At 42.8% G+C, this 25049-nt stretch overlaps 2 protein-coding genes across 3 annotated transcripts; both read right to left on the reverse strand.

The window, feature by feature from the left end:
- Positions 1–465: 465 nt before the first annotated feature.
- On the reverse strand, positions 466–10141 carry LOC123122537 (Fanconi anemia group J protein homolog). Of its 2 annotated transcripts, none has more exons than XM_044542736.1 (28): positions 9715–10141; positions 9525–9588; positions 9284–9359; positions 8968–9032; positions 8831–8875; positions 8634–8734; positions 8379–8520; positions 8139–8200; positions 7958–8037; positions 7773–7843; positions 6670–6757; positions 6429–6501; positions 6264–6356; positions 5964–6072; positions 5481–5574; positions 4697–4780; positions 4434–4590; positions 4156–4343; positions 3971–4015; positions 3782–3810; positions 3581–3702; positions 3450–3497; positions 3176–3300; positions 2565–3103; positions 1544–2477; positions 1412–1465; positions 1165–1311; positions 466–901 (listed from the first exon to the last, which is right to left on the reverse strand). In XM_044542736.1, exons 1-28 carry the CDS (start codon positions 10085–10087, stop codon positions 836–838), a joined length of 4074 nt encoding a protein of 1357 aa, XP_044398671.1. In that variant the 5' UTR covers positions 10088–10141; the 3' UTR covers positions 466–835. The 2 variants fall into 2 exon arrangements, with proteins under 2 accessions (XP_044398671.1, XP_044398670.1); XM_044542735.1 differs by having other exon boundaries at positions 8831–8899.
- Positions 10142–13647: 3506 nt separating this feature from the next.
- On the reverse strand, positions 13648–23196 carry LOC123122538 (DNA mismatch repair protein MLH3). Its single transcript, XM_044542737.1, has 25 exons — positions 22928–23196; positions 22365–22499; positions 22091–22142; positions 21960–22007; positions 20850–21007; positions 20704–20761; positions 20465–20522; positions 20266–20358; positions 20017–20182; positions 19915–19930; positions 19593–19816; positions 18958–19036; positions 18808–18849; positions 17262–18710; positions 17088–17181; positions 16904–17006; positions 16600–16800; positions 16220–16264; positions 16085–16138; positions 15849–15955; positions 15550–15598; positions 14913–14972; positions 14491–14563; positions 14285–14370; positions 13648–14159 (listed from the first exon to the last, which is right to left on the reverse strand). Exons 2-25 carry the CDS (start codon positions 22488–22490, stop codon positions 13962–13964), a joined length of 3639 nt encoding a protein of 1212 aa, XP_044398672.1. The 5' UTR covers positions 22491–22499; positions 22928–23196; the 3' UTR covers positions 13648–13961.
- Between the last annotated feature and the right edge of the window lie 1853 nt (positions 23197–25049).

The raw sequence follows: 25049 nt of genomic DNA on the forward strand, positions 1-25049 counted from the left end.
AAGAAATACTTGTTTTGGTGAGTGTCAAATTGCTTGTGCGTGTAATAAGAATGGAGAAGCACTTGTGATAAGGATAGAGAGGCACTGGGGTCTTCTTTTAAAGGCAAGTTTTGTGCTGCGATTCAAATATGTACCAACATAAGTACAATGATCAATGCAGCATTAAGTTGGAGAATCTGCATATCTATCATCCTTATGTGAGTAACAGTGCAACTTACACAACCAATTTAATGGAACTACGACAGTACAACCAAAACCTCCTGTCCTTTTTATTGCAGCTTTAAAAATCAAAACCTTGTAACATTTTAATTTAAGGAATATGGCAGGCAAGAGCTGGCATAAAGCATTTTCATCAATAGTAGGCAATAAAGAAGTGTATATGATGCTGGTGAACTCTCTAGAATAGCATGGAGCAGGGGCCTACAGAGCTCAGCTTTTGTTGAATTAAAACTATCAACAACCCACTGACTACAGAGGATAGCAACCCTTATAAATACAGACACTGGAAATTTTGTGTATTTACGTCATTGTTGTTTTGAGTACACATCATACGTAAAATCAAACGTCTGCACCGATACAGTGTAAGTGTTACAAGTTGAGACACCCTTCCTAAGATTTACAACTACAATACGCACGGCACAGCAAAAGTTAGCTAATGCTCATATGGCTCTGTATTTACAACATCCATCGACCTCAAATGAAAATTTTCATCTCTCTCCAACTCATCTACCCCACAGCTGAGTTAGCATCTTCTTCCAGGATGATGTGTGCCAGTAGTGCTGACTGCTAAGGCACAAATTCTTCCTAGTTCGCCAATGGACGAGCCCGATCCATCCTATGAGTCCTCCACGTTATGCACCAGTTGTGGTTTTGTGGATCTGTCCGTGCTAGGTAACCTAAGCTGCTCATAGAGGACCCCAAAAAAAACAATATAAGTTGGTCACTATGTCTAGAACTGGGATTGTTTAGCTACCAGCAAACTATCAGCAATCTTCTGGGAGTGCCATATGGTTAGCTATCTTAACGGTTGGCCATTCATTTGAAAAGTCTAATACAAAGAAGCAAGATCAAAATTATGCTGAACATGGCAGCATTTGGAATAACAGGAAATTGGGCATAAGCAAAGTGTAATTAATAGATAAGCCACCGCAACTAGTGACTAACCTTGGACCTCCTTGTGCTTAGTGACACAGGTTCCTTCTTCACTGGTTTATAAGCAAAACTCTCAAGATCGATCACCGGTGGGGGTGACATGGGTTTACTAGCATCTGTCCCCATGAGGTTACTAGCAACTGTATGATCTCTTGCAACCTTGATATGGAAAAATAGAACAGTATTTTCTTTTGTTAGCTTATTACTATGTCAGCGATATGACTAAAGGGATACAGGTCTGGGAAGGAAAACCACGTACCTGTTCATTTGATGGTTCATGCTTGAGATCCAAACAATCAGCAAACAGGAGCACCTTCGTTTGAAGAGAGGGCAATTAGAATCATGTGGAAATAGTACTAAATCAGAAGATGCATCAAAATGTGGAAAGTACCTTGTTTAATGACTCCAGATTTGAAGCATCAGCTGCAAGAACTTGCACTCCGAGCACCGTGGCAAAAGAATTTTCACGAGGGCAGAAAGGACATGTTACTGGCTTGTATACACATCCATCCTTCTCAGACCAAACACCAGACTGATGAGCAGAACCTTCGCTGCAGAATTTGCTAAGGATCCCTTGATTGAGTGAAGAAGCATCACATACAAGAACATTTACCACAGCTGGTGGCGATGACATAAGATCTTCTGCGAAGCCAACAGTTGATAGCCCATGTCTCAAAAGACATGTCAAGTACAATTTTGAGGGCGATGCCAATGAACATGAAACAAGAAAGCCATCCTTCTGTAATCCAAGTGGCGTTTTGCATGTGGTGCAACGAATATCAAGCCTTGTTCCTGCAGATTTATTTGATGCAAACTCTGCCGCCTTGTGACTTCTTTCAGACCTGGACATTTTCAGACTTTCACAACACAGACGATCAGTTCTCTTCAGATCTCCGGGCGCCATGCTAACAGCACAATCAGTATTGCAGAAAGATGTGCTTGAAGGATTAGAAGGATTCAGAGAAGGATTGGAATGCTCTGCGCCAGTACAACAGCTCACTGGTATATTAAACCTTCTCCTTTTCTGGTACTGAGAATTTACGCTTCTGTCCATTGAAGATTCATGATCCAGATGATAACCTCTATTAGCTGTTCTTTCAGGAGTACCCGCTGATGTGGACACACAAGATTGGTTTCTGTTAGCTGTTGAGAGCGAAGCAGACACGCCTACGACCTGATCTTCAGTATTGTCCATCGCTGCGGAGGTATTTACCTCAGAACGATTGCTGGGGCTAGCAACTGGATCCTCAGCAGAAGTTCCTTCCACAAAAGTAGGCTCTTGCAACCTGCCTTCTGGTGGAGTGAAGATTGTTAACTTTGCATGCCTGAAAATGATAGCAAGGTTAATTAAATGAAAATTGAATTATATCAGAATTCTGAGGAACAAACATGCCTGAATGATGATAGATTACCCAGACATAGAATCGCAAATTTCCAAGTCGATAACATTTATATCGACTGCATGATTTCCCCCAATGTCTGATTCGTCTTCCAAATTATTCTGAATTTTATGCGATGGAGGGAGTTGGCATGCTGTTGAAAGACTTCCTGGTACAGGGGAGCTTTTTTTCTTTGTGAAGTCAGAAGATTTTGAAGAGACCTGGCATGCTTCGGATGATATACAAGGCCTGCCATAATTTTCATGGTCTACTCCCACAACATCAATGTTTGAAACCTTCAGACTGCCACGTTTGTTCTTTACCTTCTGATTACTTTGCTGTACTGAATGCTTTGAGAAATCTGGTTTTGGCCAAGGCAGAATTCTTTTATCACCGTGTGATGTAAGTAGATTGTCATCCAAATTACCCTTCTGATTACTTTGCAGTACTGAGTGTTTTGAGAAATTTGGTTCTGGCCAATGCAACTTTCTTTTATCACCGTGTGATGTAAGTAGATCGTCATCCAACTTATCCTTAGTGGACATTTCTTGACGTTTGATCTTAATATGCTCCTGAAAAGATCACCATTTATTTTTGATAGTGCATCCACATTTAGAATATCAAATGCATAATAATATCAGTACCTCAGCCTTCTGAAAAAACTTCTCCATCTTATCCATTGTCTCCTGGAAGCTACCATAATGCTTAATTGAGTTTTTAAGCCACTTTGAAATGTGTAGAAGGTTTCTCTCTTCCTGATATCGCTCATCTGTAATAACAACAGTGATCATAAGTAATTTTGAATCAAGAACAGCTTATTGCATCCAATGGAATACAAATCAATCAAATAGAAAAACTATAAGAACCAACTTTCTGTCAAGCCATGAAACATTTGGAAGTGAGAATTGAGTAACATACCAATCAAAATTATGCCTCCGTAGTCAAATTTATGCCGAATACATCGACCTAGAAAAATAATTATAGTAATTAGCCATTTTAAACATCTTAATTACAACAAATGATCTTCAACAGATAAAGTAGTATCATACCAGCAGCTTGATTCAGAGCACGAAATGCTTGGTGACAGTACCATTCACTCCCACTCAAAAGATTCTTTGATGATTTGTAGGAATCATTATATTTCTTTTTCAGCTTTACTTGGACATCATTTCTGATCCATGAATTAACGTCAGAAATAAACACAGCAAAGGAACTGCACTTATGTCTAGAAGAAGAAAAAAGATACTTACATATTTGGGAATGGAATGCCAACAATGACCTAATGTCTTAGTCAAGAAAAATTGCTGGGCATCAAAAGCATACAGGTGCGGCAGCTAAAAACGTTAGACAGTTCGCTATTACCAATCATGCTACTGGATAGTAGTGCAGACTTTGACACTGAACTCTTTAAGGCATATAACAATGAAAATAAAGGATACAACAACCCTAGCATTGTCATCAGAGAAGTCAATTCCTTCAGATACCTGAAATAAAAATCAGCAGCAACAAAACATAAGCTAATGGCTGCTGATACACACACAGCACCAAGACTTTCAAATTGGGGCTTATGCATGTGTACATATGCATTTATGGTTGTGTGCATGTAAATGGATAGAATTAGCACCTTGCCACGGCAAACTGCAAGAAAAGCAGCTCCTCCTTTAGCAGATTCCTGTGATGAATTCTTTCTCACTCGATTCTTCACAATTTGTTTTGCACCACCTCTGCCTTTCTTAAGAGGAACCTTACCAAGGATTGCATTATAGTATCCATTTAGGACAGGCTCGAGTTCCTCAGTACTACCTCTAGGCTCTGAAACAAACAAATCTCAGATAAGCAACAAGCAGGAAACATAAATGTAAAGAGTGTCTTTTAGAGTTTCTGAAGCAGCATAAATCTTACCAACAAACACCGGTTTTCGAGCATTCAATCGTGCCCACTGACCAGTCTGAGACCAGCGCACTTTCAGTTTGTCCAACAACTTATAGCTAGGAAAAAACACTAGAGCACCACCAGGCACTATTCTGCATATTTCTTCTATTGAAGCTCCAAGTTCATCCTATATAAAAATGAGAGCATCAAATTTTTGGAGAAAAGGATTTATGTTAGCACATAAAAAAACAATGACTACCCACAAAAAAATAAAAAAAACAATGACTAGTTACCTGGAAAGAATATGCATCTGCAGTTTTATAGCTGGCATTCAATCGATGTGTTGTTGGGCCAGATGACAGTACACTAGCAAAAACCTGCATCACCATACAACATAGGCTGAGAAATCGCATACAGTGATTGCTTGGCATAAACAATCTATGATGATATCTCTACTATGCATGCAAGCTCCATATCTTATCCAGGTCACGAGTGAATTAAAGGGTAAGAAGCTTAGAGTTCATCAGGCCAAAGCATTTCTATGCTGCCTGGTCCAGGACAGCACTGTATTTCAATTGATGAGAAATGATGATCAGTTAGGACTAGCAAAAAAAAAATCCTGAAACCTGACAAAACTAGCTTAACCATTATTCTAATTGGTTAGAGATAAGAGGATTGGGCATGTACAGTAAAATCAAGCCATGTCAGTTAGCTCAAAATGTTTAGCTTTCAAATAGTTTAAATTAGACAACTTTTTTATTACATTGCCTTGCAATTTATCATATTGCACACTTTTTCAGTCAAAATATCAGATAAAGCTTGGGAATCTATGATAACATTTAACTGAATATTCATTTCCATTACAATGGGGCAAAATGACCGAATTTGCGGAAAGAAGGAATCATGTTTCACATTTTAGCAGCTAACGTTGTGTGGAACGGAAAAAAATCTGGAGTGGGGATAGGGGAAACTAGTATGGTTCCACTTTCCTTAACTTCATACCCAATCGTTAGTAAAAACCATCACCATTTGGCTATGCAGCTATTTTGTAGCACAACCTACTTGCAGGAGACACACCTGAGAATCAGCATCGATTACGTGAGGAGCTTCCATGCAAGCATCAAACTGTACACCGAGTTCAGATGCAAAGGAGCCCATTGGAGAGAGTGTGCTGCAGAGATATATGTTAAGAGCCAGCTATATATTATCTGTTGATCTGATATTGCACAGAAACTGTGGGCTATTTTGGAAAACTCCAGAAGTGGATAACCAGTTATTTAGTTTGGAACAATTATATGTCAGCTGGTCATGTGCCTACATGGCGGTGAAAAGCCTGTTCGCACATCCATAAGGCTGAAAGCCCTGTGCTCGGCCAAATTCCAGCTAGCAAGTATGTGCCATACATAAATTTACCATATTTACTAGTTATACATTACATGTACATACACTTGCTTTCTTTTCTGTTTTTTTTTTTCAATTCATCGAAGCCATATGCTGCTACCGTAAACTAAAACACTTTCCTAACATTTTGAGAAGAGAAACGTCAACGTGGAAACTTACCCAGATGTCAATATTACTGAATGGGTTAGATCTGCAATGTCTTGAAAAACAACAGCAGGATTGAGGCACCACAAACTCATCACATTTCTCACTCCAAAGGCAGAAGTGCCTGCAAATGATGTGATTCAAATATGTAATGAGACTGTCAATGACTTGAAAGTTGATCAAGCAACCAGATTTGTAATTTAAAGAGCATCTGAATCTCATATACAGTGTCCAAGAGCCAATTTTCTCTTGATAAAATGTTCTCCCCTTCCACGTCATTAGGAAAACATATTATCAGGAAGTAAGCATGGCTACCTTCTCTGTGAGCAAACCGTTGGATAGCAAGTTGGTAATCATACAAATGGCGCCCATTCCTACCAAAAAAGTGACTCAGTGAGGAGAATAGACCTGCAAAAAATTCATGGTATTATTAAGTTATTAAATTTACTGAAGATTAATGGGGAACAAGGTGTTGCTTACTCTCCAGTGTCATAGCACCACGACCAGTTAAGTGGTCTCCCTCTGACTCAGTATCCGAAGCAGCCTTAACTGCCTAAAACAAGAGGCAATATCAAGAATCAAGGTGCATGTTGACATTCTTGACAGCCACATGCCACAGAAAGAAATATTACAGAGAAAATGTTCCAGAGCTACATTAAACTAGTGAATATAATCTACTACTCTAGAGTAACTGCATTTTGAAACTTGAACTGGGAAGCACCTTCGTCGCACATTCCTGCAATATTGGGAAGTATGCAGGAGTAATACCGGCCTTCTGGAGTTCCTTCACAGCATTTTCACCAGTCCAACTGAGGATTACAAAAGGTTATATCAACTGGATGCAAGGAAAATGCTTAATTTCGTCCTTTGTTGCAGGCATGTAGTTATTCTAGTGAATTGTACAAGTGGAAATTAATTAACAAGATGGAATCCAATGTTTTTAAAATATTAATGGATGATTTTTGGATTTAGTATGCTTGAAATTTGTACTGGAAATAGACAAGTACGTATCTAATAACAGGAAAAAAATCTGAGATGCTTTAGTGCCTAATGTGATTCCATGTGCAGTACCAAGTTATTTGCACTAATGACACAGCACCATAGAAGCAACTGGTCATGTTTCAGTGGTCCATAAAATCCTAACATCTCAGCGTGAAGCAATCATGAATAACTTCTGAAAGTCTGAGGAGCTCTTCCAACTTTACATATCACAGCAAATCCATGCCAAACGCCAACACAATCTTTGGTTTAACATTCCATCGGCTGTGCGGCACGGATACAGATATGTGTCGGTATCGGGGCAATACAGATAGGGACACTTAAAATATTCAAAACGCCAATACAGGGATATACTTCTCACTATTTTTCAAGTGAACACTAAATTGTTTGTCTTAGCAGGAACAGCAAATTACATGGCAAAGACACTTTTTTTGGCTTTTATTTTTCTAGTGCATATTTAGCGCTTGCAACCTCGATTCTGAGCTGAGTAAGACTATCAATTGTTACCTTTTTACATGAATGTATTCCAGCCCCAACTGTTTACTAGCACATAGTTATTCCCAAACCTTAGGTTTTATTTGGTCGCGGAGATGGAGAAGCGAAGAACGGTAACAATGACAGTGTGATAATTTGCACTTTTTCCATCTAGGGATGGCAAAGCTGGATGAATTCAGAGATATTCTTTTACAATGTCAATCTTGCCCCTAGTAAATCAACCAATGGAAAAGGTCGGTACCTCTATATAGATCCTGATACTGGCACCTCATGGCAAACATTAGATAGATAAATCAGGTAAGAAACAACACAAGATTCCATAGTACGTACAATGAAGGAGGATTGTCAAATTCGTTATCTCGTGGATCACCCTCCTGAGCAGAAATCCAAGTGCTAAGCCCCTGCATAAGTACTAGAGCTTAATCCCTGACACCAGCATTGCTGCTAGGGGTGTATTCTTCCTTTATTAATGGGGAACAACAGGATTATGAATTCTTCTCTTCTCATAAATGTACCTCAATGATGTCATGCAAGGGTTGGTATATCTTTCCAACAGCCTGATCAGTGGCTAACTTTGCTAGTTCTTCCTTGAGACCTTGATCACAGAAATAAATAAGTTTAGCTTAGCATGGGTTGTAACAGGAGGATATGTTTTCTGAACGATGAGCTTTAACAGAACAGTGATGATCATCTTACTGTTAAGTGATTCTTCATCAACATCAACACTTCCAGAATCACGTGCTATGTCTTCTATGTTGCTGCAAGGCAAGGACTTGATATAAGGCTAACAGCTGGAATTCACCGTTTTGTTATTAAAACTGCTCTGAAGAGAAAACTTCAGAGTGATAACTGATTAGGAACCACAACAGATATATACTAGCTTAACTAAGGAAACCATTGATTGACACTGAAAAAGAATCATGAGTCTGGACTTACTGTGCTTCATCGAGAATAACGATTGAGCCAGCGATATTAATGTCCATTGCTCTCCTGACAATTGGACTAATTAGGTAGTTATATGGGCAGAAAACCAGTTGAGCTGCTTCTGCCATGGTTTGCGCAGCAAAGTATGGACATCCTGCAGATAACCAAAAAGAAAGGTGGCAGTGGAATAGATTTCAGCATTCAGTGGTGGCATAATGTGTCCCTCAGGATTCAGGAAAATCTATGTAACCAAAGAGATAGACCAACCTTTGACTTGTCGTCCGACCCTAAGAAGATCCTCAATATCATGAACTTCATAGGAGCCACCGGTCTGAAGGGATGGATGACGACTCAGTTTCTGTGCATTCCTGCCAATACATGTTTCTCCTCGCATTAGTAGGGAAAGGGGGAAACGTGACCAAGGTTAAATATGTTTTTCGACGAAAGAAGCTAGGAAAACTCACTTGAATTCTGGGCATCCTTGAACTTTGTCATCTAGGAGCCTCTTGCTGATGAGGGAAGAAAAGGACTCACTAAATGGTTTACAATGACTCAATGAGGAACCCAAACAATTAGTAAAGAAATGTGTCTTGTGTGTTACCATTCCTCGTCAATTGAGTCAGCCATGCATGCAGTCTTGTTGACGCAATAGTGCTTCCTTGAGGCCTGCATTGCATGATCACTGGCTGGTCAACCTATATGCAGTTTAACTTCAGAACATTGGAGCCCCACATAAATGTGGCTCCTGAGGATTACGGCATCATCAGCACACACTACTACATGATGATTGAATACATGTCTTGGCGTCATTTGTGCCGCTGCTACTTAACATTGGTTGGATAATGGATTTCCTTTTCTAACTGACAAAAAAGAAAAAGAGGCAGGAAGTGCACTGAGATGGGAACATTAGGTAGTACCAAGATGGCCATGCGCACTCTGTACGAGGTCTTGCGCAGCTCCCGGACCACCTGAGTGATCTGAGAGTGCGTCCTCCTGCAGCAGACAGACAGACAGACAACGGAACCAAGAAATTGATCAGGATTTTTCGATGGGGAATGAAATCAATCAGGATTCATCTCATCGATTCAGACAAGCAGCCAAGAAACCTGGCCGGCAAGATTGTCCCATCGGTTCAGTTCAGGGGAGGGCAGATCTTACGTGGCGTAGTAGATGGTCGGCGCGTTCTTCTTCTTGGCCGCCGCCGCCGCCTTCTCCGGGACGCCTGAACATCAAGAACCGCGACACGCACGGGAATGAGCAAACCAACCAAGTCAAGAACGAGCAGCAGCGCGTTCTCGATCCAAGAACCGGCGCGACAGAGAAGGGGATAGAAGGGGGGTAGTAGTACCGGGGGTGGGCTGCTGCTGCTGGGTGTCGTCGGGGACGAAGCCGCCGCCGTAGAGGAGGGGGTCTGCGGCGGCGGGGGCGGGGGGCGCGCGGAGCGGGTAATGGCGCTGCCAGGCGAGCGCGGCGCAGAGGAGGGAGAGCGACTTGCCGGTGCCGGTGGGCGACTCGAGCAGGGCGTGGGAGCGGCCCTGGCGGCGGCCGCGGTCGAGCGTGGCGATGACGCGGCCCATGAAGGCCAGCTGCGTGCCGTACGGCTTGTAGGGGAACTCCACCCGCAGGCCCGCCACCTGGTACACCCCGCCCCGGCCGCGCGCGGGCGCGGGCGCGGGCGTGGCGGCGAAGTCGCCGTCGCCGTCGTCGTGGGCAGCGCCCATCGTCCGCCGGCGGGGAGATTGGGCGGGAGGATTTGGGGGGAACGGAAATGGAATTGCAGTCTCCCAAATGTCGCCGCGCGGCTGCCAATATTATTACGACGACGCCAGCTCGGGAGAGAGATGGGCCGTCCTCGTGGGCCGACTCGCCACAACAACGTTGTTATACATTGTACACAAGGCTCGTGGGCCCAAGATTACCTCGTTTGGGCACAACTTGACCATCAGCCCTTTTTTTTGACCCCTAAAAACATCACCTTTTTTATTTTTCTCTTCACATTCTAGGGCTATTTAAAAAAAAGGTCCGGATCTATTTCAAAAGTTCACCATAAGTGCAGATCACCCAAAAGAATAAAAAAGTACTCCCTCCAATCCATATTACTTGATCAATAATCGGTCCGCTTGCTAAAACAAAATGTATATCTATATTTATACCACTATATAGTGTACGAATAACTTGGAATAACAACCGTTGGATGAAGCCGATCCAACGGTAGAAACATGGCACATACGAGTGTTGCTGACCGTTGGATTTTTTGATTGCTTCACTAGATTATGCCACGTGTAATATCTAGAAGATTCTGTTGTTGGACTTGAACCATATGGACATTTTGCACAAAACTTGAAGTACACTTCTACTTGATTCTAGATTCTTCCATACTCATATTCTCCTAATTTCTTTTTTCTGTCCAAATTATTATTCTTTTTTACTCTATACTCAAGACTATGTACTTTAATAAATCATACTTATCTTTGCAAATAGAACAATAGCTATATGATAGCCAAAATAGATACCTAGACAAAACACGCTCAACGTATTTTTACATGCTTTTGCATCTTATACGTCATGTATATGCTCACAATTCCATTTGCATGTTATAATTAATACAATAACAATATTCCCATATTTGGTTGTAGTTTGATTATATGAGCTCTGACGTGCTATGCACGTGTAACTTACTAGTCACGTTAAGTGTGCCAATAGGGATGAAGCTAGAAAAAAATTGCATTGTGTCAGCTCTGTACTATTGGTTTCTGGCAAAAAAAAGGCTATGTACTAATGGTGTCATCTGTAATTAGTAATTAGTGAGAGAGCAAACGTGCCACAATCCCCTCCCGTCCCTCCTCCTCCTCCCGTGTCGTCCCCGCGGGCGACCGGGGGGAAACCCTAGGGCGCCGCCAGCCGGCCCCCTCCCTTCGTCTTCCTCCCTCGCCGCCGCCAGTTCACACCAGCGGGCGAAGCCCGTTTGGTGTTGGCGGCGGCGGGGTCTCGCCTCTTCCTGCTCGGGTGCCGCGCTGCTCTATGGGGGTGCGGCGGCGCGATTACATGGTCCGGTGGCGGGGCTGCTGGTTCATGGTGGTGGCGTGAAGGGCCTCGCGGTGGTGGGTGCTCTCATGGTGGCGGTGGATCTGACGGGGCGGCGGTGCAGTAGGTTGCGGGCGAGCCAGTTTCCGGCCAGATCCGGGTGGATCTGTCTCGCGGGGACCCGGCTGGTGGCGTAGAGGCGGGCCGGGGCTCATCATGGTCGCGTCTTCGGGAGGGGGCGGCGGCGGTTGCTGACCTGCTCCTCGGATCTGGCCCATGGCCGTCGGCGGGGGGCTCAGAGCAGTTCCTCAGGGCCCCGGCGTGGATGTGGGGTGCCACGGCATGGTGGGGGCTCACGGCAGTGGTCGGGGACGTTTCACGGCGGCGGGCGGACTTCTTCGGCGTCGGCCTATCGGTGAGCGCCCCCGTCGACCTTCGATTCCTTTCCTCGTCGTTCGGGAATTATCTTCATCAGAGGGTTGGCCCTCTCCCGGTTGCGGTCCATCGCTCGTCTTGTGCCCGGCAGCAGGACCGAACTCGTCTCGCGCCCGGCAGTAGGACCGGACTCGTCTCGCGCCCGACAGCAGGACCGACTCGTCTCGTGCCCGGCAGCAGGACCGGACTCGTCTCGCGCCTGGCGTCAGGACGAGCCAATGGAGGCCAGTTTTGGCCGGCCTAGTGGGTCTCGACGCTGGGGGCAGCTCAGGAGTGCTCAAGGCGGGGCCTTTCCACTCATCTCTTTGGTTGGGGTAGCGATGGGTGGCTGGTGAGGTGGCGTCGAGGTCTTGGATGACGGGGCGGCGGCCCTGATGGTGGTGTCGCGATGCTCATGGGCAGAGCCCGTGGCTTGGTGCTGCCCGGTGATCATGGTCGTGTGGGCGGCATGGTCGCCGGGGTGAAAACCTGTTCTTTCTTCGGACAGACCGGCGGTGGCGAAACTCGTTCCCTTCTTGAAGGCGTCATCGCGGCCATCATTGCCCGTTGTGTTGCTCTAGGGGAAATTCTGACCCTCGGGTCGGGCGGTGACGGTGCTCCGGTGACGTTTCCTTCCTGAAGGCGCCGCCTTGGATCCCACGGTTCGTCGTATGCGGCTTCATCTCTTCGCGGTGACGTGTTCACGGTCGAGGCCCAGGCTTCTCTTGTAATGCTTGGGGTGGTGTCGCTGCGCTCAGCGCCTATGTATCTTGCCTTGGGTGTGTGCGTGTGTTGGTGGCGTGCGTTTGTATCGGTTTGTTGTTGGTCATTGCTTTATATATAAAACGGGGCGAAAGCCTTTTTCGGTAATTAGTAATTAGTACTCCCTCTATAAAGAAATACCTGACGTTTTAAATTACTATAACATTAGTGAGAAAAATATATTGAGAAAATGACCGCGGCTGACACTAGTGCTTCTCATATATGCTACTTAAACTAAAACCTAAAGTTGTACTACCTCTCTCTCAGTTTACAGGGCGTGCGCGTACCCCTAAATCGTCAATTTGACCAACCTAATACAAATCATATATTACAAAAAATATACCAACATAAACTTCGGAGTTTCTACTTTCAAAAGGTATACTTTTTGTGTTATATAGTTTATATTAGGGTGATAAAATTGACAACCTAGGTATACGCGCAGGACTTGTAAACTGAAACGGAGGTAGTACTTCCGATAGCGGCCGACAACTATTTTGGATCGGAGGAAGTACTCTCTAAAGTTGTACTCCCTCCATCTCATAATATAAGAAAAAAATTACACTAACGTAGTGTCAAAAATGTTTTTATATTACGGAACGGATAGAGTACTAAATATTCAACAATTAATATGAATTGAAGGGTGTATCAATCCAACGTACTGCCCTAGAAAAAACACAACAAACTAACACATAATGGAATAAGAAAAGAAAAAAGGTAATCAAATACTCCCTCCAATCCCAACTTTGTACCAAGTCAACGAAGGCCAACCAGGCACAAAACGACCAGAAAAGAATAAAATTACATCCAAAAGCATACTAACAGTCATCTTTCTTCGATTGTACACCGCTAACCGGACCCCGACCTTGAAAAATGCACGAAACTACACCCTCCGTCCTATAATATCGAAGCGTTTTTTATATTATGTTATGGGACAGACATTTTTTATATTATATTATGGGACAGAGGGAGTGGCAGTTAACGAAATGGACCCACCCTCGTCACACTTCGAAGACCGCAATAACCATCTGGCGCTAGAAATGAGATCAAATGGCCGTTGGAAGTAATATTGATCAACACAGGCTTGCAGTCCTTCACCACCGAGGATATATCCTCGAAAATGTGCTCTCGCTTCAGCAGAGCCAGTGAAACAAACCGGTTTCACAAAGAAAATTACAACTGTACACTCTTTCGTTGCTCGGTTAATATCGTAGTACGTACTGTTTACATGAAAATGACCGACTTCTCTTGACAAGCACACTGGTTGATGCTCGCTTTATCATCTCTACGGCAGGAACGAATGCGTGCCTACTGTACAGTGTCGGCCCCTCCCCCTACAGTACAAATCACACTATTTCTGGAGGGTTATTTACCTCATCTCCCTACCGCTACTACATCCTACAGGGTGCCACGCCGCAGCCTCCTCAGCTGTCTGAGGCGGGTCCGGGCGCGCTCGAGGCTGGCTTCGTGCTGCGACAGGCCATGCCAGGGCTCCTCCGCCTCGCTCCTCCCGCTCGGCGCTCCCAGCCTTGCCAACTGTCGGCGGAGGGACGCCACGTTCACGATGGGCACGGTGGTCGGACGCCCGTGAGCGCACTGCAAGAGAAATGCATTTCCATTTCATCTATGGAAGAACAAAAGCAAGCTCCCATCTTCACTCACTAAATCATGGGGTGACGACAGAAAAGGAAGAAATCGGAGATTCTTGTGTCTTGTGTTACCTGGAAGCACAAGGACGTCGCTTTGAGCTCTTCAATGATCAGAGAGCACTCGGACGGTAGCAAGGGATCGCCAAACATGATTGCCCCTGCAGTGGTAAAACCAATGGTGAGTATCGACCTGACGCTTAAAGCGTAAGATACAGATTACAGGTGATGCTTGAGGAAAAGGTTCCGTGTATTAACGAAAGAAGGGAAGAAACGGTTACCTCTGCAAGCTTTGTAATTAAGAATACGGAGAACTGCTGCGGGGATAGACGAGGACCCGTCACTCTCATCAAGCTACAGAGAATATCAACGGTAAGTGAAGTAGTAGTAACCAGCTGGGTGAAATCTGTGCAGTTCTTTGCATTGCGAATGGCATGCCGATTAAACTTTTCACCTAATTCTCATGGCTCAGTTTTACATGCTACTTCATATGCATTCCTCCACGGTCAACAAACAAGCCATGCCCACAGATTACTAATTTCTGACTGGCATTTTTCAAAGTAAGAGCACCAACCATCTACTGGTGTACAAGTAGGGTGGCAAGAAAAGGCTGAAAAGCATCCTACCTTCGAAGAATTTGACTTGCATAGACATAAATGAATTAAACGAATGAGAAGAACAAAACAGGAAGTGTATGAATCACCTGCTGAATAAAGTCCGTAAGATCTTTTCCTGTCAAATCAACACCCAAAATACAGGGAACCTGTGTGGTGTAGATGATCATTAGCATGCGAAAATACTATAATGCAGTTTTCGCTGAGAAAATTTCACCAGATATTTGTGACACGGTTTTGGAAATAATCGCATGGAAAATTGATGACAAACGAACAATTCCACTTCTAATAGGTAACAAGACAAAAGTGCAGATAACGATAACCTAAGACATCAGGGGCTATCAATACCATAACACACAATAGATATTGCAAATTATTCAACTCTAGAAGAACAATTATCCCTTACATGATTGATTCTTTCCAAGAGACATGGTGATATGAATCTCATAAAGATGATATGGCCTGAATATTACAAGGAAACATTGTGTAGAACAGTTTCTGAAGCTTGTCTGTTATTTTCAAACTTTTGAGAAACCTGAGGTTAACTTCTCTCTCCATTCGTACAGTAATTGTTAAGCTATGCACAATTTCAAGGTAAAGATCAAACAAACTTTTGGGGTTTTATAACATAACCATTTACCGGGTGGAAGATTGAAGGGACATATGTAGGAACAGCAATATTACAAACGCGTTGAATGGATATAGACGATAGAAAAGGTTGCTTACAGCAGCAAGAGTAACTACACGGCCTTGTTTCCTCAGAATGTTCATGTTCCTGAGTATAAAGTAAATGGTATATCTTAGTATCAACTGAAGGATGCTGTAAATGCTAACAAAATTGCAAAATCTATTGAAAACTACAGTCAAATCTCAAGTTGTTAAAAAAGAAAAGGAGATGCGTTAAGTACCGAAAGGGGGCTGGAAAACTAAAATGAACAAACAGAAACGTGTGAAACAATTTCATGAAAAATAGCTTATAAGACAAAGCCAATAAAAAAAAGACCGGATGGTAATCAAACACATACTTTTTGAATGAATGAGAGGAAGTGCTAGAATTGTTGATAATCCAGCCCCATTTCTGAATCTGCTCAGCATACTTCTGAAACAATTGAAATCCAGCCTCAGGGAGAGCCTGGCACCACATGGAAGTCTTAGCGTTAGCTATCAAAAACTCAGTTTATAACACTACAACACTCGAGCATGTCCACATGTGTTATATTAACACAACGCAGCAGATGACAGATATAAGAATATGAGGTACCATTTCCTTCTCTGAGTCCAAGTAAGTGATACCTCGGTCTTCATCTGATAAAACCTGAAAATCCAACAAACATTAACATGTAAGATGAAAAACCCTATTTAAAAGTTGTTCCCTGGTAAGTCTACCATTAACAACCTTGCTACGGAGCTCCTCCAAACGTATCCTTTCATCAGCTGCATGCTGCACAGGAGTAAGATAGGACATGACTTTCTAAATATCTCAGAAAATATTTTCTGTCATCATACATGCATTATCTACTTTCATAATTACACGAACATAAGGAATGCATGCTTCAGAATTCACTATTGCGATATAATCAGAATACTTTCTGATATTGGGCATATATCCATAAACCTCAAAAAAAAAAAACTGATCAAGCGTGATGAGGTCAAGTCAAAGATCCACTTCATGAACATTTGCTAATTATTATTACTGCAAAGAAACAATAAATAGATATACTGCTAAAAATATTTCATTTGCCAGGAATGCTGTTTATCAAGTAATAAGCTACAAACCTGATCAACAAGGAGTAGCATTTCCCCAGATATGACAGGAATAAATTTCTTATCCAGCTGCAACAAAACTCTTGCCTCCTCAAAGCAATTTTTATCAATACATTCAGGAACTAGCGAGCTAGAAGAGAGATGTAAAGGCCCAGAAGAAATGTTAAGTATATCATCGTAGCATGCAGAAGGAATATGTGGCGACTCCAAAGCCTACACAAGGAGATAAAATAGTAAGCATAGAATAAGTGCACAGTAACTGGTCCATATTGAAGTCCATATATGTCAGTATCTCAAACTTTAATGCATGCTCAACTGTATGCTGGTCAGAGTCATCCCGCCATTTAGTTATTTGAGCAGTAAAATTTTCAAGCCCATCAGAACATGTCTCTTCATGCATTTTCACGTTTCCCTTCAAGCTGACCCAAATGAGAGAAGCGTTCAGTAACAGGCTCAAGGACTTTTTCAGCATTACGTAGATGCGGGCAATAGCAGAATACCTGAAATTTAGGCCAGAAAGTTCACTGCTACAAGTCTCAGGAATAGGCTGGGTTGCACTCATATGTGAGATATTCTCTGGTGCAGGTGCAGTTTCTACATTTAATTAGAACAGTACAAAGTTAGCACTGACAACACAAATACACAAGGATGAAAAAGGTTGCAAGAAGAATAACCTTCCGAGTCCTTAATGGGGATATCTTTATCACCGTCTGCTGTCAATTTAGTCCGAGGCTGATTTAATCCAGGGAATTTTCGTTTGCCTTTGTAAAATGGTGGGGCAGAACAGCTCCTCGATCTACCCTTGGAAAACCTGGATCTCCTGTCGCATCCAAAATTGTCTTGATTAGGTAGATCTTTAATAAGCACACTGTTGTTTGCCAGGTGGGAAGAAGAACCATTCGACTGGCAACCGTTGGTACTTTTCTCGGGAGAAATAATGTGTGACAATGGTGCACTGATTTTTGATTTCCACGGTATCTCATCATCTTCAGAAACAAACTGATCGACATGATTGAAGTAATTCGGTGACTGAGGTTCATCATCTAAGTTATTGAAATGTTTAGATCCTTCACATATTCTTGATGAATTACTGTTGAATCTGTCCCAAGTAGATCTAAAATCACTGTCCATATTTTCACAGTTCCAAGAAGCAAAGCTTTTACTTGATCTCCCCTGCAATTCCAAGCCAGTCCTTGCATGACTTTGACTGCTAGGTGTATCTGGTAACAAGAATGGATGAGATAAATGAAGATGATTATCTTTGATGGAGGACATATCCATGGCGTCACTTTCCCACGCTGCATGGATATCAGGGAAGTTCATCTGAGCAATTGCATTAGTTTCAAGGCCGTCAACATATCCTGCTGCAGTCCCCAACTGCTTCCTTGTACTGCACCTTTTCAAGATAATGGGGGTACTGCAACCTTCATGGTAGAATCCATCACTGAAGTGTGGCATCTCAGGGCAAGAAATATCACCCATTGTCTTTGTGACTTCATTGAGTAGGCAATCATCATCGAATCTATCAAATTCAGTATATAATCCATCACAGCCAGACATGTTTGCATTTATATTAGTTTCATTATGCATAAAATCACAGGTAATTCTGTTGGGTCTATTGACAACCCCAAAGCGAGGTTCTTGGAGATCAATTTCTGGACCCATTATCTCAGACTCTTGGTTATAAGCTGAAAGGCCTTCAGTTTGCACATCTTCAAAATTTCCAACTTCACAGGAATATGCATGCCCATGGAATATACCTTCCATCCGTCGCTTTTTCCAAACAGTTGGGTTAGCACCTGAAAGACCACAGTCTTCTAGCTCGGAGGAACCATCCTCCAACCACTGATAACTGACCCTTTCAGAAAAATGTGTAAGATCGTTCCTAGCAACATTGTCAGAGTGTTCAGATGCATCGCTGATTCGATCTGGATAACAGACATGCCATGGGGATGGCTTCATATCAAAAGAAAAGTAGTCCAGGTCTTTAGGAGCTGTTGCTGCACCTGTACCAAAATTGCTTTCTCTGACTGAACTCTTACGTGGAGTGTGATGCTGTAAATAAGCATCATCTTCCTTGTTCTGTACATTCTGATGCTTTAGGAAGGCCCTATTCGACTTCACTGCAGCCACAACACCACAACACGTGAAGAAAGGTCACAACAAAGAAAAACAAATGAGAATCAAAGAAGTAAAATATGTTCACCAAAAGTCACTAACCATCACTTTTCAGAGGAACACAGGTATCATCAATAGCTTTGCCTGCCAGTAGGAGAGGGTAACAGTTACAAATCCATTCATACCAAGAACTTCTCCAAAATTATTCAGTTTTAAGACATTACAAGGCAAATGAAGATCTTAGTCTCTAACCTTTTGATGATTGTGGTACATGCTTCTTCCAGTAGTTTGTGATAGTTTGTTCAAAGAAAAACAAGATACTTTGCCAATCCTGAACAGTAAGAAAACAAGGTAATATTAAAATTAAGCTATGAGAGAGTAAATTCAGCTGAAAATGGAAAACATAAAAGACATCAACGTCTTATTTCTTACACTAGATAACACCCCCGCAAGTTGCTGCAGAAATTCATAGCAATGAAATTATCAAAATAAAATTAGAATATATGAGAATAATGTTGCACCACATTCTCACCATATGACAGGTGGCAAACCTAGAGGTAAATAGAGGGTGGATGCATGTTATATTGCCTTGTGACATTCAAGTTCAATTATTTGTTGCTGAAAAAAATAAAAAATAAAAAATGATGATGTGGAGGGCTTGCATGTAGTGGAAAGTGGAAGGATTACATGCGCTTGATGATGTGGATGGCTTGCATGTGAATTTAAATAGGATCACTTACTTAGATATATAGGATGCCAGATACACGAAGTGTGCTTGTCCAATTTTGAATAAAAACAAAGTGTGTGTCAAGCTAGTAAAAATCAAGCTTTCCTAGAAAAAAAATGGGAAAAGCAGAACTCAAAAGCACACATATACGTTGAATCACCTTAAATTCCACAATTGTCTTTGAAGGCTCAAAATGTAGATCATAGCTAGATCTAGGGCAGAAGAAGTTCAGCAAAAATGCAGGGTAGACATCAGTCTTCTGCCTCTTTCGGCTCTGAATATCGGTTTCTTCAATCGTCCTTGTAATAGAAGACTGGAAACTAGCTGCCAGACTATTCAGAATATTATGGATTGGGCTTCTACTGACGAATCTTGAGTTGATATCTTTGAGAAGTAAAGGATGATGTCTCCAACTCAAGTATTTGAAAAATGGTAAAGGGAAGTAGATAACAGAATAATTGCCGAATAGGACTGTAGGATACACAAGTACTGGAAATCCTGAAATGGAAAAAAGTGCACTTTGCTAAAGAAAATTTGTCAAAACTTCAGTTTGAACAGCTCAGAATACACAGAAATGACATTACCTTATTACAGAACACATTTGTTGGTCCAGAGATGTGCCCTGAAAGAGCCCAGCTTTGATGTGAGGTAGATATTTCATGGAGACAACTGGAGACATCATTTCCAAAACTGTCTGATATAAGAGGCAAAGGGGATGATGAAGGAACTGTGTATAGCAACTGATCTTCGCTGCATTTGTAGAAAAGACATGTAAGTTGTAAATATGTGGGTAAGACTAAAATGCCTAGCATAGCACGGTAGAATAACTCTACCTGTCAGTGTCAAGAAGTCTGACTGAAAGCTGCGGATGAATAAGTGCAATTTGCAGGACACACTTCTTCACATTGTGTAGTTCTCTTTTATGACTACAAAATATTATATTTAGAAAACATTAATCAAATTATTTATCGTTCAAAACTGTGAAATCGAAGAAACATGTCCATGTGAACAATAAATAAAGGTCAAATATACCCAGATTGCATTTGTTTTCTCCGCACAGGCTGGTTATAAAAAAGCTCCCGAGCAACAACTACAAAGATGAAACTTCTCTGATAAGTTCTTCAAGAACATAACAAAAATATAGCACACATGACTAGAGAAAAATGACAGCATCTCATTCTTCACATGCATTGTGTATTATAGTGTGCCTTCCTTGGTGAACATGCGAACAGCCACTCTACTTTTATTCAAGAAAAATATCAAACAAGTACCTGTTGTACCAACAGCTTCCCTCTGGTCATCTATTCCTAAATGTGAGCATTTGGATCCCTGTACAGTTGCCACAGGACAAGATATTCAGATACATTATACATGAATAGGTCAAGAGTATGCACAAGGTATAGTGTGTAAGCGGTGCCTTTATTATCTTGCAGTACGAATTTGGTCTCCCACGAGCCTTCGTCCTGACTTCAACCACAGAGATATCAGAAAGTGATGCGAGCGCTTCACCATTTAATCCAAAACTTCTAGAACTAGATTCCTCATCACCCATGACATCATGAAACTTGGATGTTGCTGTGATGGCAGAAGGAGGTTATACATCATTAGTGCACTGAAACCACTGAATAGCATTGAGTAGTTCTTTCTTCGGAAACTCGCACAAGGTGGTGAGCCTGTACTTAACAAATGACAAACAAGATAATTAATTGAATCTGAAAGAAGGGGTTCCTTAGTTCCGTCAAAGAAAGGGGGGGGGGGGGGGTCCTGGTTCCGTCAAAGAAGAAGGGGCTCTTAGTTCCGTCAAAGAATAAGGGGTTCCTAGTTCCGTCAAGGAAGAAGGGGTTCCTAGTTCCGTCAAGGAAGAAGGGGTTCCTAGTTCCGTCAAGGAAGAAAGAGTTCCTAGTTCCGTCAAGGAAGAAAGGGTTCCTAGTTCCATAAGAAAAGAAGGGGTTCCTACTTACTAACAACCAAAAGAATACAATCCAGCGATAATGACAGGATATAAACTAAAATGAGTCAAACAGTGAGAGAAGAAAACAAGATAAAAAATCCACCTGCTGGGAGGTACTAATGCAACTAACATGTCACGACCAATGAGTGATGAAACAAATGTAAGTTATCTTGGAATCAGTATGCACCTACTGATGATTAAATAAATTTGCATGCCCTTCTAGTGAAAATAAAGCACCCTTGGTCATTTATCAGTCGTCAATTTATACCCTTATGCAAGTAACAATCAGAATTCAGGGTAGAATAAGCATATCCCCTTTGAATATGAATCATCAAGGTCAATTATCACAGAATGGATGTCAGTTCTATTATTGCTTTTTGAAGCAAATCAGGCAGCCCTTTCTGTATGAGAACAATCTCATTCTGATGCCCATTAATTCCGATGAGTACCCAAAAGAAATGATTCACTGTGTAAGGATCAGTTGCAATGATGCAATTTAAGATCAAGCAAATAGTACTGCTGAGTGTAGGAAAAGGCAAGCTTATAAATACGAACAAAACAAAAAATCTAACTTACCATATTTTTCTCCTAATAGAACCAATTCATCTCGAGCAATACCACAACCTGCAATAAGTACAACAAAAAACAAGTTTTGTAGAAGCAAACCCCAGTGATAAGAAAGTTCAAAACGTAATGTAAGCACATACCATCATCTTCCACTTTAACATAACATGCTCTGACATTTACTGAAACGTCGATCTGAAATAGGCGCAGGCGTATAAAAATGTCAATACATGACGCTGAGAATACCAATGTTGATCATTTTACCCTTTTTGAATGTGAAAGTAAAAAAGCAACACCCACTTTAGAAAATACAAGCGGAACTGTGGACTGTTTTGCATTTATGTTCAAGTCAAAGGATACCTATTCGGGACAGTACATATAGATTCTTTTCTATTTTCCTACATTTGAAAGGAATACCTTTCTGGCATTTGCATCGATGCTATTATATACCAACTCCTCAACAACCCTTGGGAGGTCAGACAAGATAATGCTTGAGCGCAAGGAGCTGTGGACGCTTCTGGGCAAGCGTTTTATGCTCTGCATCGACGTGTCCTGGGAAACAAAATGAGCCTAGATCAGCCAGCAGTAAATAAAGAAAGAAATGTATCGAAGCAGGCAGCATTGGAAAATTATTCCAGAAACTTCAGAGAACTAACTAACTAGTCGATACGCTACTTCATCAAGTGAGCACTGATCACGATGTGCGATTACAGAGGCAGTTCTATCATTAAGGCCAAATGCGCATGTAGCCAACCAACCAACATGGTGAGGAACAGATTGTTTTTCTTTTCTTTTTTTGGAACATAAGGAACAGATTATGCAGGCTGCAGCTCAGAAGGCCAGCCCCAAACTCGCAGGCGCATTGGACAAGCAAGCCATCACGTCCTATTCTTACAGGAGGCGGGTCTGAATGGGGTGCGCCCGAATTTTTCGGAGGTTCGTTAGGGTTTAACCAGTGGTGGACGGCGAAATGGCCGTACCTGAGAACCCAATGGCCGAAATCGTGGGCGGAGTTGAGATGGCGGTGGCGGCGACGCGCGCGACGGGGGCCGCGGTGGCGCCGGGAACGGCGGGCGGCGGCCGAGGAGGAGAGGAAGGCCGCGGCGCGGCGGGAGCTCTGCAGCCGCGGAGGAGAGGGCGGGCCGGTGGAGAAAGCGCTCGGCTGCTTCGCGGGCGGGCGGGGGGGTGGGCGTAGTGGGTACGGTCGGCGCAGGTATGGGAGGGGGGCTCGCCGCCGGTGGGGCTGGAGAGGGAGAGGAAGGGCGCGGGCAGTCGGTGGTGGGAGAGATGAGGGGGGAATTGTTAATTTTCTGTTTGGGAGGGGGGTTGGGGTGAAATTTGCAAGCCGTCTTGGGCCTTGCAGGGCCTCTGTTATCGGGTCCGCAGGCCCTGCACGGTCTAACAAGTCCAATTTAGGATCCTCAAAAAAAATCAAGTCCAATTTAGTGCAGAATAGGCCTATAATATACAGTAATGTCCTGAAAAAGAATGATAGGCCTGTAGTTTGTTCCGACAAAAAAATGGATGGAATCATTTCGATGTACTTTGCCAATTTCATATGATCCATGACCCATATATTTCAAAAAGACGGCAATATGTTGTCACGATCTGGAATTTCATATGGTCCATGACTCATATGTTCCAACAAAAAATGACAATATGTTTTTGTTGGACACAATTTACCTATGGTTAGTTTTTGCAAAACCAGATATATGAACCAAACATATCTTGAACCCATGTTGTCGTGCCCATGCTTTTTTTGTGTCACACTGCTTAGCTCTTCCGTTTCTAAAAAACCTAGACCAGTAGGGGGAGGAACCCCTATTGGCTTTTACATTAAGAACCTCCCTCCCCCCCCCCCACACACACACAATCTCTAATCCCGCATCTTCGGAAAGCAGTGGCCGCAACGAGGGCTAGGTTTAGTTTCATACTTTCATTAAGTTTTTTGCATGAGGTTTCTCCCGTTCCTTCAGCTCGTCTCGAAGATATATGAGAGGTGGTGTCCATGGCAACGAGAGTGAGGTGGTGGCATCGATAATGGGGATATGGAAGTGTGGTGGGCCTGGTAGGGAATGGATCAACGCCAATGGTGGATGATCGCGACAAGGAAAGTGCACACGTGGCATGCCAATAAATGTGCGAACAAACAAGCAAGCTTCGCCACAACTGCAAATTGGTGGACAAGAGGATGGGAGCAATGATGGAGAAGAACGGAGGTAGCCAAAGTAGGAAGGGGGTGGCCCCTTGCAGAGAAGAACAAGGTAGACGCATAAGATGGATATAACAAAACATAATCTTATCATATATCATGAATACAATGCATCAAGAGCACACAACACTACTATAAATAGTAAAAGAGAAACAAAGGAACACTAGGATGCGCATATGACCACTAGTCATTACTATAGACAATGTACAACAACATTATTTTTTTGCAACTTTTTTTCAGGTAATAATTTGTCTGCGTGAACATTCTTTTTCATGTGAGAAATCATTTAGGGAAGCAAGTCCTTGGAAAAGCAATAATCCAAGGGCATGTCCTTTCCTGTAAAAAAAATTGTGGTTTAGTGGGAGTTGGCCCAAAAAAGTGCTCCAACAGTTTCCGTAAACAAAAAAAAGGGTACCCCATATAATCTTCCCAATTTCCCCTCCATGTAGGGAGAGTTTATCCTTCCTGTAAACATTCCCCTAGACTTGGTGCCAAAAAACGTCCATATCCTGTGTGGAGTTTCAGGTGCCCCTTCGTCTGTCGCTGCCGCGAACCGCGGCGGGATTGTCGTGACGCCGATGCAGATGACCACTGCCAACGTTGCCACCGATCCGCCATCATTGTCGTCATTTGGCGGTGCGCTGCTGAGTGCCCCGCCTCCAGCAGTTGGCGTTGTTGGGGAACGTAGCAGAAATTCAAAATTTTCTACGCATCACCAAGATCAATCTATGGAGTTTACTAGCAACGAGAGGGAAGGAGTGCATCTACATACCCTTGTAGATCGCGAGCGGAAGCGTTCAAGCGAACGGGGTTGATGGAGTCGTACTCGTCGTGATCCAAATCACCGATGATCCTAGCGCCGAACGGACGGCACCTCCGCGTTCAACACA

The sequence above is a fragment of the Triticum aestivum genome, chromosome 5D, assembly GCF_018294505.1.
Source record: "Triticum aestivum cultivar Chinese Spring chromosome 5D, IWGSC CS RefSeq v2.1, whole genome shotgun sequence".
Lineage (NCBI taxonomy): Eukaryota > Viridiplantae > Streptophyta > Magnoliopsida > Poales > Poaceae > Triticum > Triticum aestivum.

Bases quoted from the DNA above. Each gene is read 5' to 3' on its own strand.
- LOC123122538 (XM_044542737.1), bottom strand. From the start codon at position 22,490: ATGCAGAGCATAAAACGCTTGCCCAGAAGCGTCCACAGCTCCTTGCGC. The intron at 19,037-19,592 runs GTGATTCAACGT...CTTACTGTTCAG, and splicing joins AGACAATTGTGGAATTTAAG to GATTGGCAAAGTATCTTGTT. The intron at 16,139-16,219 runs GTTGTTAATGGT...TTGGATTTTCAG, and splicing joins TGGAGGAGCTCCGTAGCAAG to GTTTTATCAGATGAAGACCG.
- LOC123122537 (XM_044542735.1), bottom strand. From the start codon at position 10,087: ATGGGCGCTGCCCACGACGACGGCGACGGCGACTTCGCCGCCACGCCC. The intron at 8,900-8,967 runs GTAACACACAAG...TAAACCATTTAG, and splicing joins GACTCAATTGACGAGGAATG to TGAGTCCTTTTCTTCCCTCA. The intron at 3,498-3,580 runs GTATGATACTAC...TTATTTTTCTAG, and splicing joins TGCTCTGAATCAAGCTGCTG to GTCGATGTATTCGGCATAAA.